We start from the raw sequence: 16,172 nt of genomic DNA, 5'->3' as shown, positions 1-16,172 counted from the left end.
GTCGGGGAGGAGTCGGGGAGGAGCCGGGGAGGAGTCGGGGAGGAGTCGGGGAGGAGTCAGGGAGGAGTCGGGAAATAGTCAGGGAGGAGTCAGGGAGGAGCCAGGGAGGAGTCAGGAAAGAGTCGGGGAGGAGTCGGGGAGGAGTCGGGGAAGAGTCGGGGAGGAGTCGGGGAAGAGTCGGGGAGGAGTCGGGGAAGAGTCGGGGAAGAGTCGGGGAGGAGTCGGGGAAGAGTCGGGGAGGAGTCGGGGAGGAGTCGGGGAAGAGTCGGGGAGGAGCCGGGGAGGCCACACTGACTGTCTCTATGACCACTCCTTCTGTCCACTACTCTCCTATTCACTAGGAACCAAGCAAGATAAAAACGGTCTGAAACAGGGAGGCACTACCTAAACTTGTCCAATAAGAAACATTCATTTTCATTATCCATTGCAAAGCGCTTTGCTACTGTGGACGCTAATGACTACGACCCGGGGCTGAAGAGAGCTAGGCAACGCTATGCTTTTATCAATATCATTCTCCCACCCCTCTCACCTTCTCCACTAATGGGGTTTGATAAGGAGACGAGTAGAGAGAAGAGAGGACGCAGGGTTTTTGCAATTGAGAAAAGGCCCATGACTATGAGCCTTCCTCCTCTTCCTCCCCCCCATGTAGCTGCTGCTGTGGGCTGGTCTCCCTCATCCCTCCTTACCTCCTCCTCTTCCTTCTCCTCTTAACCCCCCCCCCCCCATGTAGCTGCTGCTGTGGGCTGGCCTCCCTCATCCCTCCTTACCTCCTCCTCTTCCTTCTCCTCTTAACCCCCCTCATGTAGCTGCTGCTGTGGGCTGGCCTCCCTCATCCCTCCTTACCTCCCCCCTCCTTCCCTCCTCAGGGCATCTTTATAAAGAGACTCTTGGTCCCACCATGGGAGGATCACTCACAGACACAGGAGTCCACGGAGCCACAAGGTGAGCAGAACAACCCAATAGCTGCTCTCTATCTCTCTCTCTGTCTCTGTCTCTTTCTCTCTCTCTGTCTTTCTCTCTGTCTCTCTTTCTCTGTATCTCTCTCTCCGTCTCTGTCTCTCTATCTCTCTCTCTGTCTCTCTTTCTCTGTATCTCTCTCTCTGTGTTTCTCTCTGTCTCCCTCTGTGTATTTCTCTCTTTCTCTCTTTCTCTCTTTCTCTGTTTCTCTCTCTCTCCGTCTCTTTCTCTCTCTCTCTCTCTCTCTCTCTCTCTCTCTCTCTCTCTCTCTCTCTCTCTGTCTCTGTCTCTCTCTCTCTCTCTCTCTCTCTCTCTCTCTCTCTCTCTGTCTCTCTTTCTCTGCATCTCTCTCTCTGTGTTTCTCTCTGTCTCCCTCTTCGTCTTTCTCTCTCTACATCTCTTTCTCTCTCTGCCTCTAACTCTGTCTCTCTCTCTCTCTCAGGTCTCTATCTCTCTCAGGTCTCTATCTCTCTCAGGTCTCTCAGGTCTCTCTCAGGTCTGTCTCTCTCTGTGTCTCTCTCTGTGTATCTCTCTCTCTCTGTGTCCCGGTCTCTCTGTGTGTCTCGGTCTCTCTGTGTGTCTCGTCTCTCTGTGTGTCTTGGTCTCTCTGTGTGTCTCGGTCTCTCTTTCTCTTACTGTCTTTCTGTCGCTCTCTGCCACTCTAACTCTCTCTTATTCGTTCTTTCTCACACACACACACACACACACACACACACACACACACACACACACACACACACACACACACACACACACACACACACACACACACACACACACACACACACACACACACACACACACACACACACACACACACACACACACACAAAACAAATGTGACTTGTCTAATATCTAATAGTGTATGTTCCTCTGAGATTCAGCCAAGCGCTAACAACTGGGCACTTTGTCTAATGTAACTGCTGTTGTGGTCTCTGTGTGTGTGTGTGTGTGTGTGTGTGTGTGTGTGTGTGTGTGTGTGTGTGTGTGTGTGTGTGTGTGTGTGTGTGTGTGTGTGTGTGTGTGTGTGTGTGTGTGTGTGTGTGTGTGTGTGTGTGTGTGTGTGTGTGTGTGTGTGTGTGTGTGTGTGTGTGTGTGTGTGTGTGTGTGTGTTCTCTGACGTTGCAACGGTCACAATGCTTGAGGACAAATTCTGACAATATCTGCAACTCTCTCAGATCTCTACAGATCACTTGTAATCACAATCAAATAGGCTGTTTTGCAATGTATTACGGTTTTTAAAAAAGCACAAACAAAATTATTTGATATTTAAGTATGTTTTTATAATTTTTGAAAATAAAATAAAAGAAGAGACTGTGTAGAATAGCTCAAACATTTAGAACGAATGTCATTTGTCAATGATTTTAGGCAAACCAACGGAGTGGACTTTTTTAAACCAAAGTGTTTTAACTGTAATGACATCACCCCCATCTATGTATGACTCTTCCTCAGCTCTCTTCTGTCAGTGAAGCAGCAGTCGGTGAAGCAGCAGTCAGTGAAGCAGCAGTCGGTGAAGCAGCAGTCGGTGAAGCAGCAGTCGGTGAAGCAGCAATCGGTGAAGCAGCAGTGCGGTGAAGCAGCAGTCGGTGAAGCAGCAGTCATTGAAGCAGCAGTCGGAGAAGCAGCAGTGCGGTGAAGCAGCAGTCGGTGAAGCAGCAGTCGGTGAAGCAGCAGTCGGTGAAGCAGCAGTCGGTGAAGCAGCAGTCAGTGAAGCAGCAGTCGGTGAAGCAGCAGTGCGGTGAAGCAGCAGTCAGTGAAGCAGCAGTCGGTGATCCAGCAGTCAGTGAAGCAGCAGTCAGTGAAGCAGCAGTGCAGTGAAGCGTTGTGTTGTATCAGCATGGTCAACTCAGTATTCCCATACTGCTGGACCCTGTGCCTGATCCAGCTGGCTACAGGACTGGTTCATGGAAACATTCGTCTAGAGGACTCCCATCCCAGCCTCAGACGCACCGGCGACTCCTTCCTCTCAGATATAGGTTCGTTATTTATTTGCATTTGCTGTAATTAGGTAGACGGTGATTACTGTCCAGGTGAGAAAGAACCCGAGGATTGTTCCAGAAAGCTGGATCAATCAGTTAGCCAGCTAACGTTTTGATTGAAGTCATTCTACCTCTAGGAAATGATGCCATTCTGATTGATTGATTGATGGATTGACCTTCGTTCCTCCCTCAGGTAAAGGCTCTCTCTCTAGAGGGGATCCTGTTAGTTTCCACTCAGAGTCTGAGGAAGAGGAGGAAGAGGAGGAGCTGCTGATGGACATGGAAACCTACGATGAGGTGGATCAATATACTATTTAATCATTACTCGTTGTGTATGACAGTGTGCCAATGTGTACATCACTTTAACATGCTGTTACGAATGGAACATCATGTGAGTTGATGTACACTGAGTATACGAAACATCTGTCTGTGACATAGACTGACCAGGTGAATCCAGGTGAAAGCTATGATCTCATATCGATGCCACTTCAGCCAGTGTAGATGACGTGGAGGAGACAGGGGGGGGGGTGCAACTCAATATTAAGAAGGTGTTCTTAATGTTTTGTCCACTCGCTGTAGAACACCGGTGTGTTTAGGGTTTACTACTGTGTACATATGGAGACCAGAAGTCCTCACAAGGATAGTAAAACAAGGAACATTCAGACACTTCGCCGGTGGGTTTTAGGCTTAGGCGGTTAGGTTAAGGGTTAGGAGTTAGGGGTTAAGGGTTAGGAGTTAGGGGTTAAGGGTTAGGAGTTACGGGTTAAAGCTAGGGTTAGGAGTTAAGGCTAGGGTTAGGAGTTAGGGGTTAAGGGTTAGGAGTTAGGGGTTAAGGGTTAGGAGTTACGGGTTAAAGCTAGGGTTAGGAGTTAAGGCTAGGGTTAGGAGTTAGGGGTTAAGGCTAGGGTTAGGAGTTAGGGGTTAAGGCTAGGGTTAGGAGTTAGGGGTTAAGGCTAGGGTTATGAGTTAGGGGTTAAGGCTAGGGTTAGGAGTTAGGGATTAAGGCTAGGGTTAGGAGTTAGGGGTTAAGGCTAGGGTTAGGAGTTAGGGGTTAAGGCTAGGGTTAGGAGTTAGGGGTTAAGGCTAGGGTTAGGAGTTACGGGTTAAGGCTAGGGTTAGGAGTTAGGGGTTAAGGCTAGGGTTAGGAGTTACAGGTTAAGGCTAGGGTTAGGAGTTAAGGCTAGGGTTAGGAGTTAGGGGTTAAGGCTAGGGTTAGGAGTTAGGGGTTAAGGCTAGGGTTAGGAGTTAGGGGTTAAGGCTAGGGTTAGGAGTTAGGGGTTAAGGCTAGGGTTAGGAATTAGGGGTTAAGGTTAGGAGTTAAGGGTTAAGGGTTAGGAGTTAGGGGTTAAGGGTTAGGAGTCAGGGGTTAAGACTAGGGTTAGGAGTTAGGGGTTAAGGTTAGGAGTTAGGGGTTAAGGTTAGGGTTAGGAGTTAGGGGTTAAGGTTAGGGTAAAGTTAAGAGTTTGGGAAATTGTATTTTGAATGAGAATCAGTTGTTTGGTCCCCACAAGAATAGTAAACCAAACATGTGTGTGTGTGTGTGTGTGTGTGTGTGTGTGTGTGTGTGTGTGTGTGTGTGTGTGTGTGTGTGTGTGTGTGTGTGTGTGTGTGTGTGTGTGTGTGTGTGTGTGTGTGTGTGTGTGTGTGTGTGTGTGTGTGTGTGTGTGTGTGTGTGTGTGTGTGTGTGTGTGTGTGTGTGTGTGTGTGTGTGTGTGCCCATCTGTCTGTATGTATGTGTGGTGTCTGCTGTCTAGCATTCTGTCCAAGGGGCTGTACTTATACATCAAAGTAACATCAAGCTGCCTCACGCTATAGAAACAGAGGCTCCTGCCCTCTGGCTCCTTCTGGTTCGGACCCGGCTAACAGGCTGTTTCTATAGCTGCCTCACGCTATAGAAACAGAGGCTCCTTCCTTCTGGTTCGGACCAGGCTAACAGTCTGTTTCTATAGCTGCCTCACGCTATAGAAACAGAGGCTCCTGCCCTCTGGCTCCTTCTGGTTCGGACCAGGCTAACTGGCTGTTTCTATAGCTGCCTCACGCTATAGAAACAGAGGCTCCTGCCCTCTGGCTCCTTCTGGTTCGGACCCGGCTAACAGTCTGTTTCTATAGCTGCCTCACGCTATAGAAACAGAGGCTCCTGCCCTCTGGCTCCTTCTGGTTCGGACCCGGCTAACAGTCTGTTTCTATAGCTGCCTCACGCTATAGAAACAGAGGCTCCTGCCCTCTGGCTCGTTCTGGTTCGGACCAGGCTAACTGGCTGTTTCTATAGCTGCCTCACGCTATAGAAACAGAGGCTCCTGCCCTCTGGCTCCTTCTGGTTCGGACCAGGCTAACTGGCTGTTTCTATAGCTGCCTCACGCTATAGAAACAGAGGCTCCTGCCCTCTGGCTCGTTCTGGTTCGGACCAGGCTAACAGGCTGTTTCTATAGCTGCCTCACGCTATAGAAACAGAGGCTCCTGCCCTCTGGCTCCTTCTGGTTCGGACCAGGGTAACTGGCTGTTTCTATAGCTGCCTCACGCTATAGAAACAGAGGCTCCTGCCCTCTGGCTCGTTCTGGTTCGGACCCGGCTAACTGGCTGTTTCTATAGCTGCCTCACGCTATAGAAACAGAGGCTCCTGCCCTCTGGCTCCTTCTGGTTCGGACCCGGCTAACAGTCTGTTTCTATAGCTGCCTCACGCTATAGAAACAGAGGCTCCTGCCCTCTGGCTCCTTCTGGTTCGGACCCGGCTAACAGTCTGTTTCTATAGCTGCCTCACGCTATAGAAACAGAGGCTCCTGCCCTCTGGCTCGTTCTGGTTCGGACCAGGCTAACTGGCTGTTTCTATAGCTGCCTCACGCTATAGAAACAGAGGCTCCTGCCCTCTGGCTCCTTCTGGTTCGGACCAGGGTAACTGGCTGTTTCTATAGCTGCCTCACGCTATAGAAACAGAGGCTCCTGCCCTCTGGCTCGTTCTGGTTCGGACCCGGCTAACAGTCTGTTTCTATAGCTGCCTCACGCTATAGAAACAGAGGCTCCTGCCCTCTGGCTCCTTCTGGTTCGGACCAGGCTAACAGTCTGTTTCTATAGCTGCCTCACGCTATAGAAACAGAGGCTCCTGTCCTCTGGCTCGTTCTGGTTCGGACCAGGCTAACAGGCTGTTTCTATAGCTGCCTCACGCTATAGAAACAGAGGCTCCTGCCCTCTGGCTCATTCTGGTTCGGACCAGGCTAACTGGCTGTTTCTATAGCTGCCTCACGCTATAGAAACAGAGGCTCCTGCCCTCTGGCTCATTCTGGTTCGGACCATGCTAACAGGCTGTTTCTATAGCTGCCTCACGCTATAGAAACAGAGGCTCCTGCCCTCTGGCTCCTTCTGGTTCGGACCCGGCTAACAGTCTGTTTCTATAGCTGCCTCACGCTATAGAAACAGAGGCTCCTGCCCTCTGGCTCCTTCTGGTTCGGACCAGGCTAACTGGCTGTTTCTATAGCTGCCTCACGCTATAGAAACAGAGGCTCCTGCCCTCTGGCTCCTTCTTGTTCGGACCCGGCTAACAGTCTGTTTCTATAGCTGCCTCACGCTATAGAAACAGAGGCTCCTGCCCTCTGGCTCCTTCTGGTTCGGACCCGGCTAACAGTCTGTTTCTATAGCTGCCTCACGCTATAGAAACAGAGGCTCCTGCCCTCTGGCTCCTTCTGGTTCGGACCAGGCTAACTGGCTGTTTCTATAGCTGCCTCACGCTATAGAAACAGAGGCTCCTGCCCTCTGGCTCCTTCTGGTTCGGACCAGGCTAACTGGCTGTTTCTATAGCTGCCTCACGCTATAGAAACAGAGGCTCCTGCCCTCTGGCTCCTTCTGGTTCGGACCCGGCTAACAGTCTGTTTCTATAGCTGCCTCACGCTATAGAAACAGAGGCTCCTGCCCTCTGGCTCCTTCTGGTTCGGACCAGGCTAACTGGCTGTTTCTATAGCTGCCTCACGCTATAGAAACAGAGGCTCCTGCCCTCTGGCTCCTTCTGGTTCGGACCAGGCTAACTGGCTGTTTATATAGCTGCCTCACGCTATAGAAACAGAGGCTCCTGCCCTCTGGCTTCTTCTGGTTCGGACCCGGCTAACAGTCTGTTTCTATAGCTGCCTCACGCTATAGAAACAGAGGCTCCTGCCCTCTGGCTCCTTCTGGTTCGGACCAGGCTAACTGGCTGTTTCTATAGCTGCCTCACGGTATAGAAACAGAGGCTCCTGCCCTCTGGCTCCTTCTGGTTCGGACCAGGCTAACTGGCTGTTTCTATAGCTGCCTCACGCTATAGAAACAGAGGCTCCTGCCCTCTGGCTCCTTCTGGTTCGGACCAGGCTAACAGTCTGTTTCTATAGCTGCCTCACGCTATAGAAACAGAGGCTTCTGCCCTCTGGCTCGTTCTGGTTCGGACCAGGCTAACAGGCTGTTTCTATAGCTGCCTCACTCTATAGAAACAGAGGCTCCTGCCCTCTGGCTCCTTCTGGTTCGGACCCGGCTAACTGGCTGTTTCTATAGCTGCCTCACGCTATAGAAACAGAGGCTCCTGCCCTCTGGCTCGTTCTGGTTCGGACCAGGCTAACTGGCTGTTTCTATAGCTGCCTCACGCTATAGAAACAGAGGCTCCTGCCCTCTGGCTCCTTCTGGTACGGACCAGGCTAACAGTCTGTTTCTATAGCTGCCTCACGCTATAGAAACAGAGGCTCCTGCCCTCTGGCTCGTTCTGGTTCGGACCCGGCTAACTGGCTGTTTCTATAGCTGCCTCACGCTATAGAAACAGAGGCTCCTGCCTTCTGGCTCGTTCTGGTTCGGACCAGGCTAACTGGCCGTTTCTATAGCTGCCTCACGCTATAGAAACAGAGGCTCCTGCCCTCTGGCTCCTTCTGGTTCGGACCAGGCTAACTGGCTGTTTCTATAGCTGCCTCACGCTATAGAAACAGAGGCTCCTGCCCTCTGGCTCCTTCTGGTTCGGACCAGGCTAACTGGATGTTTCTTACGTTCCACCAGGCTGAGGTTGAGGCTGTGCAGCTGCGGGAGCAGAGACATGAGTTCTCCCCATCGCTGTATCCCTCACCAGCAGTCCTGTCTGGGTTATGTCTTGTCTGTCCACTTTCCAGGATGTTGTTGAGGCTGTGCAGCTGCAGAGCAGAGCCATGAGTTCTCCCCGTCGCTGTAACCCTCACCAGCAGTCCTGTCTGGGCAACACGCTGCTCTGCTGTAACCCCTGTAATACCCGCTACTGATGCTTCTTCAACGCTTACTGCTACTGCTGCCATATTAGCCTGCGCCAGCGAGCATCCCTAGTACCACACTCTCCACTCGACCTCCAACCGGGTCTTCCCCCTCCTCCACTGTATAACATCAGTCCTGTCTTGTCTGTTCATCTACCAGGATGTTGCTGAGGCGGTGCAGCTGCAGAGCAGAGCCATGCGTTCTCCTCCTCCACTGTATAACATCAGTCCTGTCTTGTCTGTTCATCTACCAGGATGTTGCTGAGACGGTGCAGCTGCAGAGCAGAGCCATGCGTTCTCCTCCTCCACTGTATAACATCAGTCCTGTCTTGTCTGTTCATCTACCAGGATGTTGCTGAGACGGTGCAGCTGCAGAGCAGAGCCATGCGTTCTCCCCGTCGCTGTATCCCCCACCAGCAGTCCTGTCTGGGTAACACGCTGCCCTGCTGCGACCCCTGTGATACCCGTTACCCCCGAATGTTCGGGTCAATCTGCTACTGTCGTCGGACGGCCTGCGCCGGCGCTCACCGGCGTCCCTAACACCCCTCTACGGCCCCGACGGCCTGCTCCGGCCCTCACCGGCGTCCCTAACACCCCTCTACGGCCCCTCCTCTCACATTTACATTTACATTTAAGTCATTTAGCAGACGCTCTTATCCAGAGCGACTTACAAATTGGTGCATTCACCTTATGACATCCAGTGGAACAACCACGCCCCCTTCTCTGCCAGTCTACAGTCAGTATCTCATCCATATCTGCAAGGCCTGATTTTACGACCACGCAAACACAGACTCTATACATCCCACGATGCATCCATGAGGTGGGCCTATAGGATACTCGCTACGTTGGATTTTCTTCTTGATGTTATCGCTGGTTGTGTTATTTTTGTTATTTTTTCCCCCGATAGTTTAGATGGATGTTACGTTCGGTGTACATTTATCGTTCAATGAAAGTCAAAAGACAAATCAATCTCTAAAAAGGCAATATAATTGTCAAAAAAATTTGGTTTAGAATTTAAAACATTTTTTTAAGTTGTAAATTATTTAATCTAAAAAAAAAAATGTCAACATATTTCTTTAAAGAGACCAGTAAGTAAAATACTTACATTACTCAAATCAAAAGTTGAGTAATTTTAAGTTTTGTTTATTGACTTTAAATAGTGAATCAGGATCTGTATGTTCATCATGTGCCCAGAGTCTTAACAGTAGTCCAATTGTGTAGCAGAGTTTAACAGTTTCTGCTACGTGGTTAAGACTTCAGTATGTAAAACTCGCATAATGAATTATATATATATTCTTAAATACCTGTAGTTGACAATACATTTTTTTTTTCATGGAAATTCCATAATAGGGAAAAACCTTTTTATTAAAAAACAATTGTCTTCAAATGTCAGCCATTATTTTGAAAGTCAAACCACTCTCTCTAGGTAAGTTATGAAATCAGTGCAAATAGTAATTTATTGTATCTTATGAATAAAAAATGAAATAAAAAAATATTATTTTGTGCCATAGAAAAGCAAAAATGGTCTCTGAACTGACATTTCAAATGACAATGATACATTACATCATATACTAGGTGATACCTCCTGTGGCATTCATAAACACACTGTGATGATACATTACATCATATACTAGGTGATACATTACATCATATACTACGTGATACCTCCTTTGGCATTCATAAACACACTGTGATGATACATTACATCATATACTAGGTGATATCTCCTTTGGCATTCATAAACACACTGTGATGATATATTACATCATATACTAGGTGATACATTACATCATATACTAGGTGATACATTACATCATATAATAGGTGATATCTCCTTTGGCATTCATAAACACACTGTGAGGATACATTACATCATATACTAGGTGGCAGCCTAATGCACTAGTCTGGATCGGAGCCATACGGTCAACACTACTGCCTTTTAAAGGTCAACACTACTGCCCCTTAAAGGTCAACACTACTGCCTTCTAAAGGTCAACACTACTGCCCCTTAAAGGTCAACACTACTGCCCCTTAAAGGTCAACACTACTGCCTTCTAAAGGTCAACACTACTGCCCCTTAAAGGTCAACAGTACTGCCCCCTTAAAGGTCAACACTACTGCCTTTTAAAGGTCAACACTACTGCTCTGTAAAGGTCAACGCTACTGCCCCTTAAAGGTCAAGACTACTGCCCTATAATGGTCGACACTACTGCCCCTTAAAGGTCAACACTACTGCTCTGTAAAGGTCAACGCTACTGCCCCTTAAAGGTCAACACTACTGCTCTGTAAAGGTCAACGCTACTGCCCCTTAAAGGTCAACACTACTGCTCTGTAAAGGTCAACACTACTGCCTTCTAAAGGTCAACACTACTGCTCTGTAAAGGTCAACGCTACTGCCCCTTAAAGGTCAACACTACTGCCCCTTAAAGGTCAACAATACCGCCTTGTAATGGTCAACACTACTGCCCTTTAAAGGTCAACAATACCGCCTTGTAATGGTCAACACTACTGCCCTTTAATCTTGTCAATAGGGGGGCGCTGTTTTCACTTTGGAAAAAGTGAAAAAACGAGGCTCTGTTTCAGGGCCTGCCTATTCAACTGGCTTTTATTTATCGATATGTATGCACTTCATACGCCTTCCACTAGATGTCAACAGGCAGTGGAAGGTTGAATGGGGTGTCTAGCTTGATCCAAGGCCGAATAAGAGCTTTTGGAGTGACAGGTCAGCCATTTTGTCAGCTTTCCACGGCGCGCGAAGGAGCTCCACATTGTCTTCTGAAAAGCGTTCGGTATACACGGCGAATATCTACCACTCTGGGTATTCTCAAACACCCTGAGACAACCAGTCTGGGTATTCTCTAACACCCTGAGACAACCACTCTGGGTATTCTCTAACACCCTGAGACAACCACTCTGGGTATTCTCTAACACCCTGAGACAACCACTCTGGGTATTCTCTAACACCCTGAGACAACCACTCTGGGGATTCTTACCCTGAGACAACCACTCTGGGTATTCTCTAACACCCTGAGACAACCACTCTGGGTATTCTCTAACACCCTGAGAACCACTCTGGGTATTCTCAAAAACCCTGAGACAACCACTCTGGGTATTCTCTAACACCCTGAGACAACCACTCTGGGTATTCTCTAACACCCTGAGACAACCACTCTGGGTATTCTCTAACACCCTGAGACAACCACTCTGGGTATTCTCTAACACCCTGAGACAACCACTCTGGGTATTCTCTAACACCCTGAGACAACCACTCTGGGTATTCTCTAACACCCTGAGACAACCACTCTGGGTATTCTCTAACACCCTGAGACAACCACTCTGGGTATTCTCTACCACCCTGAGACAACCACTCTGGGTATTCTCTATTACCCTGAGACAACCACTCTGGGTATTCTCTAACACCCTGAGACAACCACTCTGGGTATTCTCTAACACCCTGAGACAACCACTCTGGGTATTCTCTAACACCCTGAGACAACCACTCTGGGTATTCTCTAACACCCTGAGACAACCACTCTGGGTATTCTCTAACACCCTGAGACAACCACTCTGGGTATTCTCTAACACCCCGAGACAACCACTCTGGGGATTCTTACCCTGAGACAACCACTCTGGGTATTCTCTAACACCCTGAGACAACCACTCTGGGTATTCTCTAACACCCTGAGACAACCACTCTGGGTATTCTCTAACACCCCGAGACAACCACTCTGGGGATTCTTACCCTGAGACAACCACTCTGGGTATTCTCTAACACCCTGAGACAACCACTCTGGGTATTCTCTAACACCCTGAGAACCACTCTGGGTATTCTCAAAAACCCTGAGACAACCACTCTGGGTATTCTCTAACACCCTGAGAACCACTCTGGGTATTCTCTAACACCCTGAGACAACCACTCTGGGTATTCTCTAACACCCTGAGACAACCACTCTGGGTATTCTCTAACACCCTGAGACAACCACTCTGGGTATACTCTAACACCCTGAGACAACCACTCTGGGTATACTCTAACACCCTGAGACAACCACTCTGGGTATACTCTAACACCCTGAGACAACCACTCTGGGTATACTCTAACACCCTGAGACAACCACTCTGGGTATACTCTAACACCCTGAGACAACCACTCTGGGTATTCTCTAACACCCTGAGACAACCACTCTGGGTATTCTTACCCTGAGACAACCACTCTGGGTATTCTCTAACACCCTGAGAACCACTCTGGGTATTCTCTAACACCCTGAGACAACCACTCTGGGTATTCTCTAACACCCTGAGACAACCACTCTGGGTATTCTCTAACACCCTGAGACAACCACTCTGGGTATTCTCTAACACCCTGAGACAACCACTCTGGGTATTCTCTAACACCCTGAGACAACCACTCTGGGTATTCTCTACCACCCTGAGACAACCACTCTGGGTATTCTCTATTACCCTGAGACAACCACTCTGGGTATTCTCTAACACCCTGAGACAACCACTCTGGGTATTCTCTAACACCCTGAGACAACCACTCTGGGTATTCTCTAACACCCTGAGACAACCACTCTGGGTATTCTCTAACACCCTGAGACAACCACTCTGGGTATTCTCTAACACCCTGAGACAACCACTCTGGGTATTCTCTAACACCCCGAGACAACCACTCTGGGGATTCTTACCCTGAGACAACCACTCTGGGTATTCTCTAACACCCTGAGACAACCACTCTGGGTATTCTCTAACACTCTGAGAACCACTCTGGGTATTCTCAAAAACCCTGAGACAACCACTCTGGGTATTCTCTAACACCCTGAGACAACCACTCTGGGTATTCTCTAACACCCTGAGACAACCACTCTGGGTATTCTCTAACACCCTGAGACAACCACTCTGGGTATTCTCTAACACCCTGAGACAACCACTCTGGGTATACTCTAACACCCTGAGACAACCACTCTGGGTATTCTCTAACACCCTAAGACAACCACTCTGGGTATTCTTACCCTGAGACAACCACTCTGGGTATTCTCTAACACCCTGAGACAACCACTCTGGGTATTCTCTAACACCCTGAGAACCACTCTGGGTATTCTCTAACACCCTGAGACAACCACTCTGGGTATTCTCTAACACCCTGAGACAACCACTCTGGGTATTCTCTAACACCCTGAGACAACCACTCTGGGTATTCTCTAACACCCTGAGACAACCACTCTGGGGATTCTTACCCTGAGACAACCACTCTGGGTATTCTCTAACACCCTGAGACAACCACTCTGGGTATTCTCTAACACCCTGAGAACCACTCTGGGTATTCTCAAAAACCCTGAGACAACCACTCTGGGTATTCTCTAACACCCTGAGACAACCACTCTGGGTATTCTCTAACACCCTGAGACAACCACTCTGGGTATTCTCTAACACCCTGAGACAACCACTCTGGGTATTCTCTAACACCCTGAGACAACCACTCTGGGTATTCTCTAACACCCTGAGACAACCACTCTGGGTATTCTCTAACACCCCGAGACAACCACTCTGGGGATTCTTACCCTGAGACAACCACTCTGGGTATTCTCTAACACCCTGAGACAACCACTCTGGGTATTCTCTAACACCCTGAGAACCACTCTGGGTATTCTCTAACACCCTGAGACAACCACTCTGGGTATTCTCTAACACCCTGAGACAACCACTCTGGGTATTCTCTAACACCCTGAGACAACCACTCTGGGTATTCTCTATTACCCTGAGACAACCACTCTGGGTATTCTCTAACACCCTGAGACAACCACTCTGGGTATACTCTAACACCCTGAGACAACCACTCTGGGTATTCTCTAACACCCTGAGACAACCACTCTGGGTATTCTTACCCTGAGACAACCACTCTGGGTATTCTTACCCTGAGACAACCACTCTGGGTATTCTCTAACACCCTGAGAACCACTCTGGGGATTCTTACCCTGAGAGAACCACTCTGGGTATTCTCTAACACCCTGAGACAACCACTCTGGGTATTCTCTAACACCCTGAGACAACCACTCTGGGTATTCTCTAACACCCTGAGACAACCACTCTGGGTATTCTCTAACACCCTGAGACAACCACTCTGGGTATTCTCTACCACCCTGAGACAACCACTCTGGGTATTCTCTATTACCCTGAGACAACCACTCTGGGTATTCTCTAACACCCTGAGACAACCACTCTGGGTATTCTCTAACACCCTGAGACAACCACTCTGGGTATTCTCTAACACCCTGAGACAACCACTCAGGGTATTCTCTAACACCCTGAGACAACCACTCTGGGTATTCTCTAACACCCTGAGACAACCACTCTGGGTATTCTCTAACACCCCGAGACAACCACTCTGGGGATTCTTACCCTGAGACAACCACTCTGGGTATTCTCTAACACCCTGAGACAACCACTCTGGGTATTCTCTAACACCCTGAGAACCACTCTGGGTATTCTCAAAAACCCTGAGACAACCACTCTGGGTATTCTCTAACACCCTGAGACAACCACTCTGGGTATTCTCTAACACCCTGAGACAACCACTCTGGGTATTCTCTAACACCCTGAGACAACCACTCTGGGTATTCTCTAACACCCTGAGACAACCACTCTGGGTATACTCTAACACCCTGAGACAACCACTCTGGGTATTCTCTAACACCCTGAGACAACCACTCTGGGTATTCTTACCCTGAGACAACCACTCTGGGTATTCTCTAACACCCTGAGACAACCACTCTGGGTATTCTCTAACACCCTGAGAACCACTCTGGGTATTCTCTAACACCCTGAGACAACCACTCTGGGTATTCTCTAACACCCTGAGACAACCACTCTGGGTATTCTCTAACACCCTGAGAACCACTCGGGGTATTCTCTAACACCCTGAGACAACCACTCTGGGTATTCTCTAACACCCTGAGACAACCACTCTGGGTATTCTCTAACACCCTGAGACAACCACTCTGGGTATTCTCTAACACCCTGAGACAACCACTCTGGGTATTCGCTAACACCCTGAGACAACCACTCTGGGTATTCTCTAACACCCTGAGACAACCACTCTGGGTATTCTCTACCACCCTGAGACAACCACTCTGGGTATTCTCTATTACCCTGAGACAACCACTCTGGGTATTCTCTAACACCCTGAGACAACCACTCTGGGTATTCTCTAACACCCTGAGACAACCACTCTGGGTATTCTATAACACCCTGAGACAACCACTCTGGGTATTCTCTAACACCCTGAGACAACCACTCTGGGTATTCTCTAACACCCTGAGACAACCACTCCGGGTATTCTCTAACACCCCGAGACAACCACTCTGGGGATTCTTACCCTGAGACAACCACTCTGGGTATTCTCTAACACCCTGAGACAACCACTCTGGGTATTCTCTAACACCCTGAGAACCACTCTGGGTATTCTCAAAAACCCTGAGACAACCACTCTGGGTATTCTCTAACACCCTGAGACAACCACTCTGGGTATTCTCTAACACCCTGAGACAACCACTCTGGGTATTCTCTAACACCCTGAGACAACCACTCTGGGTATTCTCTAACACCCTGAGACAACCACTCTGGGTATACTCTAACACCCTGAGACAACCACTCTGGGTATTCTCTAACACCCTGAGACAACCACTCTGGGTATTCTTACCCTGAGACAACCACTCTGGGTATTCTCTAACACCCTGAGACAACCACTCTGGGTATTCTCTAACACCCTGAGAACCACTCTGGGTATTCTCTAACACCCTGAGACAACCACTCTGGGTATTCTCTAACACCCTGAGACAACCACTCTGGGTATTCTCTAACACCCTGAGACAACCACTCTGGGTATTCTCTAACACCCTGAGACAACCACTCAGGGTATTCTCTAACACCCTGAGACAACCACTCTGGGTATTCTCTAACACCCTGAGACAACCACCATGGGTATTCTCTAACACCCCGAGACAACCACTCTGGGGAT

The 16,172-nt window shown here is 48.9% G+C and overlaps 1 protein-coding gene across 1 annotated transcript; it reads left to right on the top strand.

Moving 5' to 3' along the window:
* The first annotated feature begins 884 nt into the window (after positions 1–884).
* agrp (agouti related neuropeptide) lies at positions 885–8,769 on the top strand. Its single transcript, XM_071400180.1, has 4 exons — positions 885–942; positions 2,410–2,933; positions 3,130–3,233; positions 8,507–8,769. The coding sequence occupies exons 2-4, from the start codon at positions 2,795–2,797 to the stop codon at positions 8,696–8,698; spliced, it is 435 nt and encodes a 144-aa protein (XP_071256281.1). The 5' UTR covers positions 885–942; positions 2,410–2,794; the 3' UTR covers positions 8,699–8,769.
* The last annotated feature ends 7,403 nt before the right edge of the window (positions 8,770–16,172 follow it).

The sequence above is a fragment of the Salvelinus alpinus genome, chromosome 5 (assembly GCF_045679555.1).
Source record: "Salvelinus alpinus chromosome 5, SLU_Salpinus.1, whole genome shotgun sequence".
Taxonomy (NCBI): Eukaryota; Metazoa; Chordata; class Actinopteri; order Salmoniformes; family Salmonidae; genus Salvelinus; species Salvelinus alpinus.
The sequence above is the reverse complement of the archived record's forward strand: the minus strand, read 5'-3'. Positions and strand labels throughout refer to the sequence as shown.